At 39.8% G+C, this 19287-nt stretch overlaps 2 protein-coding genes across 3 annotated transcripts in view; one reads left to right on the forward strand and one right to left on the reverse strand.

Annotated features, from left to right (window-relative positions):
- Window positions 1-4467: 4467 nt before the first annotated feature.
- LOC111871199 (cyclin-K) lies at window positions 4468-14961 on the reverse strand. Its single transcript, XM_023864116.1, has 8 exons — window positions 14772-14961; window positions 14093-14326; window positions 12279-12410; window positions 10614-10719; window positions 8715-8772; window positions 8428-8600; window positions 7433-7594; window positions 4468-5423 (listed from the first exon to the last, which is right to left on the reverse strand). The coding sequence occupies exons 2-8, from the start codon at window positions 14309-14311 to the stop codon at window positions 5032-5034; spliced, it is 1242 nt and encodes a 413-aa protein (XP_023719884.1). The 5' UTR covers window positions 14312-14326; window positions 14772-14961; the 3' UTR covers window positions 4468-5031.
- A 48-nt stretch (window positions 14962-15009) lies between these two features.
- LOC111871198 (cysteine--tRNA ligase, cytoplasmic) overlaps window positions 15010-19287 on the forward strand; it is an 18477-nt gene continuing 14199 nt past the window's right edge. Inside the window, exons 1-2 of one of the 2 annotated variants that reach the window (XM_023864114.1) lie at window positions 15010-15142; window positions 15520-15699. In XM_023864114.1, coding sequence (XP_023719882.1) covers window positions 15099-15142; window positions 15520-15699 — 224 coding nt within the window. In that variant the 5' untranslated portion in view covers window positions 15010-15098. Of the gene's footprint in view, window positions 15143-15209; window positions 15256-15519; window positions 15700-19287 lie in introns of those variants that run through there. The other variant, XM_023864115.1, reaches the window with a different exon arrangement.

The raw sequence follows: 19287 nt of genomic DNA on the forward strand, positions 1-19287 counted from the left end.
TGTGTTCAACTCTTGCTGATAACAATTCTCTGAAGTTGCGGTTGCGTTGTGGTTTCCAGTTTCCTCGTTGTGCCCTCGCCCCAAATAACAAGATAGCAGTCACAGCCGGTCAAGGCAGTACAGCACGAATACCAAGGATTAGTACGTCGATGTAGTCAATCGATGCTTCGTAGGAACATCTTCATGGCTGAATAAGCCAAGCAAGGAACTAGCGTGAAAGCAGGTGGAAAGCCGAAATAGGAAACATCTCAAGCCGTCACTCTGCTTGATATATTTTTATATTAAACGCTGCAAACCCTGTCTTGAAGAGGTGGGTCCCTAGTTCAAAACTCTTCAATAGATGTATCTGTGTAAGTTTGTACGAGTAGAGTATTGTCACGTGTTGGGTATATGTCACGCGACAAGTAACATCACGCCTTATTTGATATAGCGAATTTATCCCACTTCGCTCATACATTTACACAATTTACAATCTCACAATTACTGTAATTACTTACAATTACTTCTCTTGTTTCCATTCTCTCCGAAGAGTGCTAGACTGTAATTGGCTGGTTACTCTCTCTCTAGTAACTCACTCACTCGTAACTGGCTCAATCCTCACTCACTACTAAATAGTGTTCGATGCTCCTTATTTAGCCTCGGCATGGACAACACAGAAAACAGTTACGTGATAGGTAGCGCTGTTGCGTGACGCCGTGTTTCCAGGTTGCCTAGCAACACTGTCGAGAATTGTTTACTGCTGTATAGTAACCGCGGTATCCCTTGGTAACAACACAGCCGCTCCACTGCTACGCCACCGCGGGTGAGGGGGGCGCCTACCGAGTGTTGCGTACTGGTACAAGGAGTGGGGGTATGTGACGTCACTCGAGGAAACGCAGAGTTCACGTGACCCACACTTCCCGATGCGGCATCCATGTCACACTATGTTTAAAGTACATTCCAAATCTACTTTCTCCTTGATCTATCCAAAATTGCAAGTAATAACTCTCCTCACATCTTAAGGTCAGTTTAACATTGCTGAATAATATGTAAAACAAGGTAGACTTTATGTAGTCACCTCAAATCTTATTGTAACAGTTTGGAACTCAATACTGTTGATCATCACCTGTTCTCAATGTTGTGAAACTTTTTTGGTGTTTGTACCAGTATCCACATATATTCCATTCCACTGAAGTAGAGATAGCGATCACATTGATCTATATGCAGATTATTATAGGGGTACTGACCGATCATGCAATAATTTTCTTCCATTCATCTGGTGGCACTGAGGAAATGATACATTTTAGGGTAGCTAGTTTGGGATTTGATCGAAGGACTCTCTCATGGCATGCCACATATTTAATAACAATACATCATTTCAGAATGGCACATAATCAGAGTTGATACTTTTATAAATACTTACAATATGTTACATCTCAGAAACAACAATTACCCTGAAGGAGGTTACTTGATTTGCTTTTTCCATTTTTTATGCATGACTGAGAACAAATAACACTTGAGGTTCTAAATTTTAAGATACTTCATACTACACCCAAGGATTCTTGGAAATGTAATAGTACTAGAACTGTAAGTATTGTGTAATTAAATAAATTGCCTCTCAACTCCAATCATTTGGGCAGTATGATGCTTAAAGACATATGACCAAGTAGATTCTAAAGGGTTCTGTTGATGGCATATAACACATAAAATTAATGGGTTTTTGGACTTTTTCCATCATCCAGTATTCTAGAGAATAGAAAACACAACATTTTGGAAAATTGATCTGTTTCCGTCCTCATGTGAAGGGGAGAGAAGACATCTACTCAGTTGGGCCCCTTAGAAAAAGCTGGCTGAGCTCTTTCTTAGGGACCCAACTGAGTAGGTGTCTTCTCCACACTTTACCTGAGGACAGAAACAGATCCAGTTTATATGCAGTCTGTGCTGAGGTTATGTAATGAGGACCAACTTGAGAGGCCAGTTTGTTGATAGTCGGAGGTCACAGTCATCACCAGTCCATCTTGAGTTGTACTGTTAGCAGCCACTACCTAGCAACGATTAATTATCAATTCAAACACTGTCTGTAGTCACTAACATGTAACGATATATTAGAAATCCATGTTTTGGATAACTAAGGAAATTTATAACACGCGAAGTTATGGTCAGAATTATCATGATTCAACACATTCATGCTGGAATTTCACTAATATAGAATGACGGAAAATATCACAGCAGTTTAAGACTGCCTTCATGTTACTGCACACTATTTTAAAAACTGTATACTGCCATGGTGGATACAGTTCACATTTATCATGAACACTGCATACTCATACACTAATGGCATTAAGGATCCAGACATGAAGTGCGATGGCAACTATAAACCTGACTTCAAATTGTACTGCTACTTTTGTGCCACCCTGTATGTATACATACCGTATTTACGCATGTGTAGGCCGCGTGCGTGTATAGGCCGCAGCACAATTTTCAGACAGAAATTATAGAAAAAATAATTTTCTTGGAATATTATTTCAGGAGTAGAAATTATTCCGAAATTTGGCAACGTTTAACATTCCTAAGTTCGCAACTAGCGAAAATAACGGTACCGCTCGGAACAAAGGCATTGCGGGGGAGAGTTATAACCTTTTCGCCTTTACTTGACTTGCCTGGTTAGTTCTGAGTGAAACATGGGTCGAGTAAGAGCAGGTTATACGTCTAAATTTAAACTTCAAGTGGTGCGTTACGCACAAGAACACGGAAATCGAGCAGCAGGGAGAAAATTCGACGTTGACGAAAAAAATGTGCGAAGATGGATACTAACGAAAGATGCCCTTGAAAAAACGTCACAAAATCGACAATCTTTCCGCGGAAAGAAAGCTAAATTTCCAGAACTTGAAAATAAACTTTTGCGATACGTGCGTAATACACGGGCGGATGGATTTTCAGTGTCTGTGGAAATGATTCAATTTGAAGGCCTCAAAATAGCGGACAGAATGAAAATTCCTCGTAATGAATTTAAGGGAAGTTATGGATGGGCAAGGCGCTTTATGGCCCGACATGATCTTGTAATTCGGCGACGGACGTCAATAGTGCAGCGCCTTTCCGACATATACAAGCAGAAACTGCTTGCATTTCAAAAACATGTCCTGAAATTAAGAAAGACGCACAACTACACCATGGGAGCTATTGGAAATGTTGATGAAACTCCTGTGTTCTTTGAAATGCCGGGTGAAAGTACAGTGAACAAAGCAGGCGAAAAAACAGTGCATGTGCGGACTGCAGGAGCAGAAAAGCAGCGGTGTACCGTAATGCTTGGTATCACTGCTGATGGAAACAAACTACCACCATTTGTAATCTTCAAACGCAAAACATTGCCGAAAGAAAAGCTTCCACCGGGAATTTTGGTGAGAGTTCAAGAAAAAGGATGGATGACAGAAGAGCTCTATCTGGATTGGTTGAAATCAGTGTGGTTTCGGCGCCCAGGCGCACTTTTACGTCAGCGGTCAATGTTAGTGGTTGACAGTTTTCGAAGCCATTTAACTGAAAATGTGAAAGTGAAGATGAGGCAGGAGAAAAGTGATATGGTTGTGATACCAGGGGGGATGACTGGCATGTTACAACCACTTGACGTGTCAATAAACCGTCCTTTCAAGTCTCATTTGCGGCGCTTTTACCGGGACTGGAGATGCGGTTCCACGGAGATGACGCCGACTGGACGATTGAAGAAACCTTCATTAAGTCAAATGTGTGAGTGGATTGTGGCTGCATGGAACACCATACCAGAAGAAATGGTTTCCAAAAGTTTTAAAGTCACATCCATTTCCAACGCAATGGACGGGACTGAAGATGACGCTGTATGGCTGACATCACCTGACAGCGAAACTTCGAGCGAGAGCGACATCGACAGTAACGAGTCAAGTGATGAACAGTAATATGGTTCAATTACCGTGGACCAACTTCAGAAAGTGTCGCATAATTTATTCATGCGATGCGAAGCATGTTTGCAAGCAGAAGGGGGTCACTTTCAGCACCTGTTATAAAGCACGGTAAGTTTGTGTTATCTTTTTACAGTATTCTTATAAATGTGTGCATGTACAGAAACTGATGTAAGGGTATCAGCGACACGACTGCACTCTCGCTAGCGGGGAGGGGCACAGTAGTCGCGGAGAAACGTTCCATCTGCTCTACGTTGCTGCCCCGGTTTCCTCGATCTTTGAACACCCTGTATTACTAATTATGAATATAATTTTTTTTAAATGAAGTGTGATTTCGAATATTTCGAATGTAAGCCGCACCCCAGTTTTCCTCTAGAATTTTTGGCAAAAAATGTGCGGCCTATACATGCGTAAATACGGTATATAAAGTGTTGTTTATGGATTTGATGCGAATATGTTTGAGACATCTGGTAACCCATTTTTTTTAAGCTCAATATCGGTACATGTCTGGGGCTGTACTTTTCTTGTACGGCAAAAATTTCAAACTTACAGCAGATGATTGGTTTTATGCACATTTATGTATTAATGAAACACAACTTTACAGAAAAGACAGACTATACATATAATAAGAGTGTGTTTGAGACCTGTCAGTTCACTTGTCATGAAATCAGATTTATTAATAAATGCACAGCTATATATACATCTTGTACCAGATTGAAAATATCTGTATAAGTAATGCAACTGCCATATAAATAAATATAGTGAGCCAGTTGAAACTTCAGCATTTGCAACCCCATCTGAACAGTTATCAGTTCATTATGGTACTGCAAAATGATAAACATAAACTTTCAAGTCTTTATGGTGAAGACTGTTCAGGTTGTGATCTTCTGTGTTGTTACAAAATGTAGTCCTGCGAGTGGGTATCAAAGTTTCAAACTAGCACACTACCTCCATCTTCTGGGATGAATTGAGAATGTGGTTAGGTTACATATTAAGGTTCCAAGATGATCACTCAGATCCATGGAAATGGGAAAGAGGTCAGATCCTGGCCAGAAGAAACTGCCCCTTTTAGGGCCCTAAATGGTGTCACAACAGCACATCATTACAATGAATATACGGTAAATTAACTGGCTTGCCCCCCTCCAGGTGGATAATAAGGTCTACTGGCAGGTGGTCCAGATGGCGCTTGGTAATACTGTGATGTAGTGTACTGGTGTGGAGGAGGTGGATATGGGGTGTATGATGTTGCGGCTGTGCTTGCACCCGGAACATGAGGGCTCGGCTGTACTGCGGAAGGAGCCGTGGATGTATTAGTGGGAACAGGAGCTGTCACATTAACAGGAAGTGGAGTTGTGTACGTTGGTGGAAATGTTGGAGTCATCGATGAATGTGAATATGCACCATATTGATACTGATTGACAATTTCAGAAGTTTTGTCTGTCTTATCATGGCTTCCTTCTCCATTGCTTGGTATCATGTATGGCTTAATATCCTTGCTCACTTTTACAGGAATGGCTGTAAATAAAACAATTCCAATAAATGGAATTTTTATAACTTAAATTATATTATTACAGGATTACTACTGCAGAGGAAAAGAAAACTGTCACCTACACTTGTACTTAAAAGTGGACCTGACCAGCAAAGTTACAAAGAATTGTTAGACTATTACAAGTGAAGTATACACTTTCAAAAATTTATAAAGATATGTCGGTGTCAAACCAAAAACAAACAAACAAATAAACTCCGTGATTTAAGTCCGCAAGTGAACTATACTGACCGAGAGAAGCTGCTTGTCGGGGAAGTTTAGTGCCAACTTTTGTGGCTAGAGAGTGTCGCGTGGTCAGTGCAACAAATCCCCACTGGATAGGAGGCTGTGTGGGCTCCACAACCAGTTTGGGTGACATGGAGAGAACAAATATTTTGCCTCTACTGGGACTTGAACTCCAAATCTTCTGCCACCCAGCCCATAGCCAATCACTATACTAGCTGCATTATTCCAGCTCCCTTCTCAAACTAAACCATTTGCAAATTCAATAAACATTTTCAGTTACTATATTGATTGGTGATCATGCGACTTTTGGGACAACAATCTGCCAAAAACAAATTTTTAAATTGTGTGTTCTTCATCTGTAATAACTGTCCGCAGGACCACTTCTTGTGGGAAACTTTATGGAAAGTCATCATATATGCCAGATCTCACACCAGTCACAGGCTGCGTGTGCTAGAGGACTGTACAGACAGAGACAAGAAAGCAGGACTCCAAACCTCACTTAGTTGACTCAGGAACATTTAAAATGTACACAAAATAAGACACGGACATCAATTAAAATTTTAAATTCTAAAAGGTTCTGACAATTGTACCATACAGCACATGCAGCACTGGGTTTCTGGACGTGTCCAATGTCTAGTATCCTGAGAACAGTTTTGGAAACTGGACCTGGTTCTAACCTCAAGCAAAAAAATGAGGGGTGCTGACTCAGTTTGGTCCATTAAAATGAGTTAATTTCAATCACTTGACCAGACAAAGTCCAGAAACCCTGTAATCCTACTTTAAAAACTTAATTAAAACCTTGAGAATTAAAGGCTTTGGGTTTCACTAAAGGCAGGAACATGAAACTTGTAGCAAATATAAGCGAACATCTTCAAGTTCTTTTACAGGTGCCCTATGTGTGTTCCTTTCCTAGCATGACATATGTACCAATAATACTCCAGTCTTGTTCAAACCCTCATCCACTTGCTATATGGCTTATGTAAACCAAATCTTCAGTGCTTTTGTGCTGTTTGGCATAGTCCCACAGTTGCTACACTTCATCAGACCACATAAGGAGAAGTCCAAGGAACTTAAGTCCAGTAACCTTAGCACTGAATAAGTCATGGATCATGTTTCACTGAATCAAAGCATGCCCTGTGCCTTTTCTATCTCAGTGAATGCACCATTTTGATTACTAGACCAGTGTGCTATGAAAGCAGTAACTACAGAAAATATTACATGCTACTGCGAGTTTTGTGTCTGTAGTTTCAATAAAGGCTATGCAGAGATTATCTGAAGTTAAGCAAGCTTATATTCCATAACATAATGAGATACAGGAAAATTATAATTCAACACATGCAGCTTGCAGCAATGGTCATACAGTGTTCAACATACTATGGGGTTAACACGTCACACATCATACTGAGGCCATGAAAAAAGTCCCATGAACAGTGGGACTGATGGCACTCAAGGCTTCTCTGGCCAGTGTCAAACCAGCCCAAATGCTTTTCACTATCAAAGACTATCATGTGGTTATCAATACTAACATTTCTGTGAATGGAATGCTAGATTGGAGGGTAGAGCTCATGAGAGATGTGGAAATGGTCAATCTATAGGCCTTCTGTCTGTGGTCTCAGCATAATGTAAGTTAATAAATCTATTATATTTTCACTATAAAAACAGAGTTAGTGCTTGATACATATTGTGTTGCTGTAACATTTCTGCTTTTTCCCAGTTTTAATTTGGCAGCACCATCAATACTACAGCACCGTACCTGTACGCACTGGAGAGAGCTGTGGAGGTACTGGCGATATTGGTTGCGGCACCCGTTCCTTCTTCATTGTTGGAGAGTGAGTAGATGGCAACAGGGGAGGAGAGTCAGGAGATGTTAATGTTTGCGGCTGAGAGTACAGATCCAGCACTTGATGACAAATATCTGTGAAATTAGCATAAATCATATCATTACCTCCAGATGGTTTGGCAAAAGTATGTGCAATGTAGATCAACGCCAATGACTTAGTCATGTTTAACAACAGATCTGAACAAATTAACATTTCATGGACAGCATTTCTTATGCCATCTCTTTTGTTAATATGTTTTCTTTCACAGATACTGCCAACTCATACGTGTGTAGATATGACAGTGTTGATGGACATCATATCATTTGGAGCAGCTACGCTTGTCCCATAGTGAAAACACAATTTTACCACACAAATGGACCTCTCAGCATGAAATAGGCAAAAATTTATAAGACAACTAAATATGCCAAGTTCTATTTGAATTACTGTCAGCAGTGGTTACCCATTGTATTTTTGGCTGACCTCTTGCACATAAAACTAATTTTTAGCATTTTTAATATATGCCATCTAGGGCACTGCCACAGCTCAGATGATTAGTGATGCCCAGGGTATGATTCCAGGTCAGGTAATGTGGGATTTGTGGTGGACAGAGTGGCAGTGGGGCAGGTTTTCTGCAAGTAATTTGGTTTCTCATACCAGTTCTTATTCAAACTGCTCAACATTCATTGAACGTCCTAGCACTGACACCATATAGACTTCATACTGACAGCATAATTATGTAGCCAACTTAAACAAATAAATAAAATCTATCTACATAACATCCGAGTAATTAAAAATGAAGTTCAACTGCATTCCCAAGACCCAAAAGCAGCACAAAACAACACTCTACAGAGAATATTTTAAAATGGTACTAGAGTGTGCAGCTGCATACTCAAATTGAAATCAGTTTATTTCTACTGTACAGTCATACCTTCAAGCAGATCCATTGTGAGATCTTCAACAAACATATCCCACCAACGTAGATGTTTCGCTGTGCGACCTGACCAATCAACGACTTCAAACTTGCTGAGCTTTCCAGCAAGATACAGAAGAGCCACAGCAATCACTTCTGGTTCCCATTGTAAACTCAAAGTGGTACATAAACTGTAACAGAAAAATGTCAAAATGTTACAAAGTTACGCAAGTTCTTTTAAGTGAGAGCAAAAAGAACTACTCATAATGAAATGTGATGGTAACACTCGAAATGTGTCAAATTACCTGTCATTCACAAATGTCCAAGCCATCTGCACCATCTTCTGTAATTTTGTTTTATCACCTGAAATATGAAAATAGTCACAATTAAAATTCTTCCAGTGAGCGAATGTCCATTTACAAGTAAGACTGATTTTGTGTTAATATTAGGTTCTATCGGAAAGTTCCCAGACTCTTACTGTTGTAACTGCCTTGGTGAAAAAATATGAGGGCAGGCCAAGGTCATACATCTGCAAGCCTATTGCATCAATCTGCCATGTTACACCACACTGTGAACTCGCATTGTTTTACACAAGTGCTTTTTTGACTCTTTGTTTTTTGTTTTGTTTTGTTTTGTCTGTGATGGACGGCAAAATTAAGCAACGTGTCTATATCAAGTTTTGTGTGAAGCTCAGTAAATCCACCACTGAAACATCTGAAATGCTTTGTGAGGCTTTTGGAGAACATTCTTTAAGCCAGACAGCAGTTTCTGAATAGCATTCATGTTTCAAGGCCAGTCGAGTGTCAGCTGAAGATGACGAATATTCAGGATGGCCAAACACCAGAAAAATGACAGAAAATTTTAAAAAATTTTAGAACTCATCCACAAAGACTGTTGTCAAACAATCAATGAGCTCTCAGACGCCATTCGGATCAGTTATGAAGTTTGCCATGAGATCTTAACACAAAATGTGAACAAACATGCATTGCCACGAAGTTTGTTCCCTAACTCTTGACAAATGATCAAAAGCTGCGGTGCCTAAACGTGTCTTCAGCTATGAGAAAAGGCTAACGAGAACCTGACTTTTATCTCTACAATCATAACGAGTGACAAAAGTTGAATTTACAGTTATGATCCAGAAACAAAGCAACAATCATCACATTTGAAGAGCCCACAATCACCACAAGCAAAAGAGGCACGGCAGGTCCGGAGCTCAACAAAGAGCATTTTCACTTAGTGGGGGGTGGAGTCCAACTGGGCCCACTCAGCACGGTAGCCACTGATTGGCCTATTGTAGCCTGCCCCGGGTGATTATGATGATGGAGAATTTGGTGGAATGAAGATTGGCAGGGTAAACTGAAGTACTCTGAGAAAACCCGCCCCAGCACCTCTTTGTCCACCACAAATCCCACTTGACCAGAACCGGGATCGAACCCAGACCGCCACGGTGGGAAACCAGCGACTAACCACTTGAGCTATAGCGCGGCCTAGCAAAGATAATGCTCATTGTTTTTTTATTTGACGGGTATTGTTCACCATGAATTTGTTCCTCCTAAAACTATGGTCAACTCTGACTTTTACTGTGACATGTTGAGATGCTTGAAAGAAAATGTGTGATGAAAAAGACCGGAACTTTGGTGCAACCACAACTGGCTCCTTTATCAAGACAACGCACCAGCCCACACATCCCTGAAACCGCAGAGTTTGTGACTAACAGCAACATGGTTATCGTTCCCCATCTTCCCTACTCACTGGACTTCGCCCCCTGTGATTTCGCTTTGTTGTTCCCAAATTGAAAATGAAATTGAAGGGACAACGTTTTGAAACAGCGTCTGACATCCAAAGGGAATCGCAACCGGTACTCGACAGCATTAAGGAAAACAGAAGTGGATTTCATAACTTGAACTTACAATTATTGTAAAATGATCTGAGATTTGGAGTTCACATAGTAGTGTCTTCTAGGATGTGCTCCTGAGCAATCTGAGAGAAAGGTACCAACATTTCTCCATCTTCAAGCTATCTTTCTACAGACTATACGACATCACATCCCAGAAGACCATTCACAGTTCCCTAACACTTGAAACATCACTTTTGAAAAGGGTCATGGCATTATCTGCAGCCTCATTGGCTTTCCTCCGAGTAGTTTCTAAACCACTTACTGCGAAACACCCCCCACCAAAAAAAATAAAAAGATAAACTCTCACCTTTCAGGCACTTCGCATATTTTAGAAGGTAACTATAAGGATGTTCTACTTGTAAGTCAAACTTAATAGTTTGAAGAAGAATCCTTTCAAGTGTCATCACTTCTTCCTGCAATGAAAAGACAGTGCATAATTAAGTATTTCAAGTATAGGTCATTCGCTTTTACTAATTATAGGCTCTCACGGTGGTTAACTGGCAATGTTAATACTGCTATACAGTCTTTGCACAGTGTGTATGTGGGCAGTGTTGCCAATGTTTTGGAGGTACTTTCTGCTTACATCTTCAGTATCAGAGTAAGTACAATGAGTGACTGACTGTTCATGCAGGTTCTAGTTCAACAGACCCATGAAGAGAAGAATGGCGGCTGGTGCTCAGTCCCGGACCTAAAGGGAGAATGGACAGACAAGTATTACCAAAAGCAACCGTTCTACAAAGCGGCCTCCGTAGTCTAGAGGTAACGTTCCCACCTCATGACTCGTGGTACGCGGGTTCAAATACCCGGCGGAGGTCGTCGAATTTTTAAGGGCGGAAAAATTCAGGGAACAAGTCCTCCGGGAGGGACTTTAAGCCACGTAAAAGAACCTCATATCCCCAAAGGGGATCACTGAGCCAAATTCCAGGACGTTTCCCGCCCAACAATAGCCTCTAAGGCCTCTGATGGATGGGGGGCCGCTAAGCAAGTGGCCGAACTCGCTTGCTCGGCGGGACTGATGGTACGCACCATTTATCAGTAGGGTAAAGACACTGGTAGAATATCATAGAGGGAAGCACAATAGATCAAACTGGTCGCTGTGCATGGGGAAACCCACCCTCTCTAAATAACTAACTAACTAACTCACCCTTCTACAGGCCATTGACTGGACCAAAATGCTAGCAGCAACTGATTTTCATAAGCAGTCACCCATTCAAGTGTTCACCAAGCATGGCCCTCTCACTTTGACCCTAAAGATGAAGGCAGCATGTAAATTGGCAACACTGTCAACATCCACACACTGCAAAGACCCATGACCAAAATCGGCAATAAGCTATCAATTGTACCGTGTGTAACTTTTCTATAACAAATAGTATGGGATGGCTGCCTGTTTTAATGTGACAGACAAAAACACCTTTTAAAAGAAACGATATCCAAGGAACATATGGATTGATTCGGTTCCGAAATGTCAGAATAATTTTGAATCCAAGACTGTATCTCTTACTTAGATGTGAGTTTAGCCATTACTTTGGTTTGCTTGTTGGCTAACATAACCCAACAAGCAAGTTGGCTCAAGTCGTAACACTTCTGACTTGTGTTCTGGAGGCGGCCACTTGAAATCTCAGTCAAGATATCAGCTATCCCAACTGAGGATTTCTGTGCTTCTCTTCAGTTCCTTGAGGCAAATGCAAGAAAAGTACTTCAGACTAGGCCACGACCACTCTTCCTCTCAAATCCTTCCCAATTCCCTATTCACAATCACCTTACTATTCGACACAGTTTAGTGACATTACATAACCACACAGATAATTAACATTGCATAATCTGTACTGTACTCACAGGGGCAGGCTGCATGTTTTATGGTACTATTTAAGGTTGAGTGATGAAAATGGTGACTGGAAAAAAAGCTAATCTGGTAAATGCTCATGTAGGTACCTCCAAAGATGTGTAATCCACTAACAGAAACAGTGGTTACCTTAGGATCTTCCCCAAATGTCAAGAACTTCTGGTCTGTAAGTAGACTCCGAGCTGTTTTAATTATATCTTTACATTTCTTTGGCGTCTCCTCCACTTTTCCTGCCAAGAATAAACAGCAACATGCTGTTACCTGAAAACAAAAAAAGGGTACAGCAACATAACATCTTTAATCATATTATGGTAACCAAAGGTCCAATGATTTCTTACAGGGTGGCGCACAAAATGATCCCATATTTGATGTATTAATGAAACGTTTATTTCAATTATAATACTAGAAACTAACATATAAAGAGAAAGATCACAGCATGTAGATGTATCCTCCGTGAATCAAGTGTTCAATATGACCACCATTATATCCGGCAACTTCAACATGAACTGTCATGCTGATTACTCGATGGCACATATCCTCAGTTATCTCATTGAAGGCCTGAATGATTAGTGCTCACAATTCCATTATTGTTTGCAGCCTTTTCAGAAAAATCTTTTCCTTAAGTAATCACCAAAGAAAGTAGTCACATGGATTTAAATTACGACTATTCAGGGTCCAGTTCTGTCCACATACAAAATGATCAGGAAATCAGTTTGATATGAAATGCAAGTCAAAAGTGTCATGCAGAAAGTAAAAAGCAACATTCGCTGTGTGAGGCCTGGCTCCATCCTGCATGAACCATTGAATTTGTAACAGGAAACCTGTAGCAAGAGAGTGAGTCACAAAAGTATTGTGCAACATGTTTAAACAGAGCTCACTGTTCACTGTCTCTTCAAAGAAAATTGGCCCTATCAGTCCATGACTTCATGAATCACACATGGATTCTCTGATGCACAAAATCGCACGTTTTGTTTATTAACCACACCACCCAAGTGGAAGTGTGCCTTATCAGAAAACCAAACATTGTTGAACGATACCTTGTTATTCTGAGCCCATTCAGCAAATATCATTCTTTAATGTTTGTTCTGAACTCTAAGTTTAGGCAACACTGTCATTTTGTATGGATACAAATTCAAATCACTTTTCAATATTTGTTGTACCAATTGTCTGGATATCCCTAGTTGTGCTGTCCTTGTTGATTTATTGGCACTTCTTTGCAGTGCCACTCTGATAGTGTCAATGTTCTCTGGAGAACGTAGAGATACAGGCCAACGACATTTCCTCTCCAACACCAAACCATCATTATTAAACTGGCTATAAAATGTATTAATTGGCTTGAATGAAAGCGCCCATAGCATTTGAAAATGGGCATGAAATCTCTGTGTGACCACCACATTTCTTGTTTCAGTAAAGAGCAACACTGTTTTCATGCACTGTTCTACAAACAGTCTTCCTTTGTCAGCCATCTTGTCTAAATTGGCACATGTGCAGGAACAGCGCGATACCAGCATGCTACGGAAGTGTAAGAACAAATCTTCATGATCTACTGTAAGTGTTACCATGTTATAGAACATTGTTCATTGCAGGGTTGGATATTTAATACTAAATCAAATACTGGATCATTTTGCTCACCACACTCTAGGTGGGGAAGTTACAAATTGTGTAATCAGTGAGATTTAATGTGCATAAACCATTTTAACCTCAATCTGTACTATTTGATTACACAGTAACCTGCCTCTGGTTGACTAATTAATTTACACTGTCTTGAAATCACATATTAGTATAGCAAGTATGGCAAAGCAATTTCAGGAAGTCACTCTCAAGTTCAATGCAAGGTAATGAAAAATCCACTACTTAGGCAGCACTATCACTGAGAAAATGTGTAATAATTATAACTAATCAGAAGGCTGTACCTAATGAACGCTTTGCAAATAATTGCTTACATATCTTGGAAAGTTTCTGAATGAGTGAAACATGTAGAATCTGTGGAAGTAAACAACACCAGTAGCCATTGTGTTGTAGCCCAGGTCCATTTTTGTTCCAGTGTCTATAATAAACCTTGCTCCCTCCTTTCGGTACCGACACTCTGTCTCATAGTCTATTCCGTCTTGAATGGATGGTGTATTACGAAGTTCTTTCTTTTCATAATACCAGCACGGCATTTTTGGAGTCTTATTCTGCACACAATAAATTAAAAACTCTGATTAGTAAGCTGCTGTCAGTCTTGCAACTTACGATAATGCAATACCGACTAACTGCACAGTATAAACAACTAGAATAAACTTAACTACAGACATACTGTTTATCAAGAGCACTATCTTCTGAGATTAACACCGTATAGTCCGTTGAAGGTCAAAAAGCCAGTGCTCTGTTTGTCACCTGCTTTCATATCGGTTTCTTGCTCGGCATACTCTTCAACCCTGAAGATAGAGGCGATACGTTCCTCCGAAACGTCGGTCGACTTTCAACGGAGTGCATGGGGTTATACCCCAGAAGATAGTACTATTCATAAGCACCACTGTGAGAACCTCAAATCCTTAATATTGTATACAATTTTGCTATTCTATGCCTTAACACAATACCACAATTAACCTACATCTTTGCATACCCGATGAAACTTACCCTATTTCCGTGAAAGCTACCAAAATAGAACTACATTTGCAAAATTATTTCTCATACTGCCAATACATCACAACACAATTTAATTGAAAGTTATTCTCCACTTATCTATCGTTATCTATTGCGACAGATCGCGACTTATCGACGATCACCCTAGTCCACCCAAGCCTCAGGTTTTACTGGAAACAGGTACGAATTTGCGAGGTTTCATAATCGTTCATGTTGCTCATGACTCATGACCGTTCATGACTAACTTCACTTCAGTGCGTATCTCTACGTAGCCGACGTAGCCTACGTAGGATGCAGTAGGATGTGTACTCCACGACGTCCATGACCTCCATGACGTTCAGAGTCGCCACGCGTGTTGAAAGCAGGTAAGGCATGTTGTGTCAGAAATTTTAAAAGTGATTTCATCAGTGTAAGTTCCTGAATGTGAAGCGAGGTGAAGTGATGTAAATTTCAAGTAACTATACGGTTTTCGTTTGGTGTAAGTTTAAGAGTGCGCTCGGAATTCGTTATTTTGGAGAATACTTTCTACAGTATGTTTTAAAAATTGATGATCTGTTATGAATATTATAGAATCCATCAGCACTACGACGAAAAGTCGTGACCCCTTAATCGGTTTAATGTCACAGTATGTGAACAACATGGCTAATTACAAATATTTATAGTTCTGTGTTTGATAATAATGTTAATTACAGACATACCAACCCATATAATGATTAAAATAAGTAAATAACACCTGTTTTAGAATGGCAAAACGACCTCAGCCGGAGTGGCAACCACCTGAAAGATCAGTGGGCCCTGCTCTCAAGCTCTTCAACAGTCTTACCCGCCAGAAGGAGGAATTCATACCCCAAAATGGGAGACATGTTCTCTGGTACAGTTGTGGTCCAACTGTCTATGATGCTTCACATATGGGCCATGCGAGGTAAATTATGTTTCGAACAAGTTTGCATCACATTGTGCAAACATACATGTTGAATTTTAGGTTTATTTAGTAGACTTATTTAATTGCTCTGACCTCCTCAGTCCCTTCACCTCTCATTGAATTTGAGTTTCATTTGAGGTCCATGACAAAAGCTCTTGTAAGTAACACATCTAGTTACTTTTCAGAACGATATATCTCAAATTTCCATAAGGTAACAGTGGTAATTACAGTTACGTTAATTTACTTGTATGGCAGAAGTATATTCTGGCATTTAAGTGTACATTAAAATATTCCCTATCCTTCTGTGTTCTAAAGCAGTTTTATTCTTAAAGAGCTCCATTTATATCTGGCTTGCTTATGGTGGGTTAGATTAGTTTAGCATAAGGGGACAAACCATATGCTACACTTTTACTGTACTCCATATGATGGTTTGCATTGCCTGCCTGTGTTTTCTGCAAGATATCATAATTTTGTACTTGTGTCATTCATTTACTTTACACACACTGTGCTTAGGAACGAAAGGGTATTAAAATCAGTAGGAGTTACCTAGGTAATACATATGCCAACATGCATACCTGTGTTTTCTCCTTAGCCCTATATTTCCTGAGATCCCCCCCAGTGTTTCCTCCCCCCCCTTAAAAAGTCACTTGTACCTGTTGTAGTGATCTTTCCCTTGCGTTGTTTTATTTGTAATTTTTAAATGTTAATACATGTAAATCTGTTTTAATTTTTAAATTTAATGAATATGTGGTATATATGTTGCTACCTTGTCACCAGAATGCAGGGCAAAATTGTAACATAAAGACAGTTAATAGATCCCCTGAAAATGTAGCACAGTTCAAATATTTGTGGATGGCAATTACAAATCAAAATGTCATTCAGGAGGAAATTAAGAGGAGATTGAATTCATGTAATGCTTGCTACCATTCATTCCAGAACCTTTTGTCTTTTCATATGCTGCCTGAAAATGTAAAAATTAGAACATGCAAAACCATAATTATGCCTCTGGTTTTGTATAGGTGTGAAATTTGGTCTCAGACATTAAGGGAGAAACATAGACTGAGGGTTTAATCGTTTCTTGCATCCTGTTGTGTATTTAATCAATATTAGAGTCAATTTTACCGACTACACAACACGTTTTTATTATTATCACACTACATGTTTCGACCTCAAGAGGTCACCCTCAGGTGTACGAACAACTGTATAATTACACGCAATCACATTCGTTTTTCCACTTATTCGACCCTGTATCTTATTCAGGCTTACACTCAATGATATATCAAGCTCTTCTTATAAAACACAAGTTAAAATATTATTCTAAATGTTAAAGTTAAAATTTAAAATTTTAAAATTTCGTGAGTCGAAGTTCAACTCAGATCACCTAAATGTTAAAAGTTAATGACTGAGTTGAACTTCGACTCATGAAAAATTTTTAAATTTTAACTTTTAACATTTAGAATAATATTTAAACTTGTGTTTTATAAGAAGAGCTTGATATATCATTGAGCGTAAGCCTGAATAAGGTACAGGGTCGAATAAGTGGAAAAACGATTGGATTGCATGTAATTATACAGTTGTTCGTACACCTGAGGATGACCTCTTGAGGTCGAAACATGTAGTGTGATAATAATAAAAACGTTATGTGTAGTCGGGAAAATTGACTCTAATATAGACTGAGGGTGTTTGAAAACAGGGTGTTGAGGAGAATATTGGGACTGAAGAGGGCTGAAGTGATAGGAAGTTGGAGAAAACTGCATGTAGGATTTTGATTGAAAAACCAAAAGGAAAGAGACCACTAGGAAGACAGATGAAGGTGGGAGGGTTGTTATTGTTGTTGTTGTTATTATTATTATTATTATTATCATTATTATTATTATCATCATCATCATCATCTCTTGTCACAGGTTTATTTCCTGGTATTCCTTTTCTTGAACCAGTGATGCACCTCACCACTCAGGCTTCAAGCTTCGCACTGTAGCACTTTCCGTAGTATGTGTGATGTTCCCAGGATAGCTGTTTTTTGCAGTGAATCTATGGAGTGCTTACCAGGAATTAGTTCCAAATATTTTCTCAACCCTCTCGTGACTGTACCCGTGGCTCCAATAATTACTGGTATCACAAAACATTTCATGTTCCACATTCGCTGAATTTCGATGCTTAAATTTTTATATTTTAATTTCTTCTCTGCTTCTTTTTGTACTACATTCGTGTCCGATGGTACTGATACATCTATAAGTATGCAAGTTTTCTTTTGCTTGTTTTTAATTATTATGTCTGGCCTGTTTGCCAGAACCTCTCTGTCTGTTTGTACGCCTTGGTTCCATAACACCGTTATATCCTCATGTTCACATACTGACTTAGGCACGTGTGAGTACCAGTTGTCTGGTACTTCAATTCCAAATTCTTTACATATTGAGTAATGTAAATGCATGCAAACTTTATCATGCCTTACTAGATATTCGTTCTTCGCCAAAACGGGACATCCTGATGTTAAATGGTCTATAGTTTCTTCATATTCTTTACACAGTCGACATTTACTTCCGATCTCTTCTTTCAATATTTTTCTCTTAAAATAGTTTGTACTGATTGCTTGGTCCTGAGCTGCTACGATTAAGCTTTCTGTTTCCCCTTTAATGCCTCCAAATTTCAACCATCGATATGTCTGTTCCTTATCCACCAGAGTGTCATCTAAGCTGCGTGGGTATTGGCCGTGCATTCTTTTCTTTTCCCATTTTTCTTTTGTGTTCTGAGCTATTGCCTTTTTTTGTAAAAATTTCGTGTACTTGCAGGCTATGTTCGGCGAAGAACTTGTGTTGCGTTGGTGTGTCCTAACAATTTTCATCAGTTGATCTTCTGTTCCTTCTATATATTCCACTAGGTTTGTGGTTTCTGCCATGTAAGCCGCCTCTATTTGTATCAGGCCCCGTCCTCCCTCTTTTCTAGGAACATACAGACGGTCTATATCTGCTCTTGGGTGATGCTGTCCATAAGTAGTTAACATTTTTCTTGTTTTCCTTTCCAATTTTTGTATTTCCTCATTGTGCCAGTTAATAATTCCAAAACTGTATCTCAGTACTGGTACTGCCAATGATCCAATTGCTTGCATTTTGTTTTTTGTTTTGCATTCATTGTTGGCCTTACTTTTAAATTTGTGCTTCTCCATAATTCATATGCTTCCTTGTAATTGCCTGTTGATGCCAGGAAACACCACACAACTTCCTTCATTTCCTCTTTGTTCCATCGGGTCCGTATATTAGCTTTGTCTTCATAGTTTGGTTCCCCGACGTTGGGTTGTTTTGTAGGTGGTCCACGTTGAGTTTCCTCTTTGTGGTTACCATTCTCGCCTTGTTGATCATTAGAGGATTGCGCTCTACTCCTTCTGCCTTTGTACATATATTCATTTGCATTTTTGTCCATCGCTGCCCCACGAGTAGCTAGGGAATTATTCTGTCTGCTGCGGTATTGCCCCGCCTGCCGCAGTAAGGCTGTTTGTAACCAAGGGTCGCTGCTCCTTGGAGTTCACCGTTTATGGCTTCTCACCCTCCCGCCGCCGGTGCTCCTGTAGTCCATCAGCACGGTAGGGTTACC

The sequence above is a fragment of the Cryptotermes secundus genome, unplaced genomic scaffold, assembly GCF_002891405.2.
Source record: "Cryptotermes secundus unplaced genomic scaffold, Csec_1.0 scaffold573, whole genome shotgun sequence".
NCBI lineage: Eukaryota > Metazoa > Arthropoda > Insecta > Blattodea > Kalotermitidae > Cryptotermes > Cryptotermes secundus.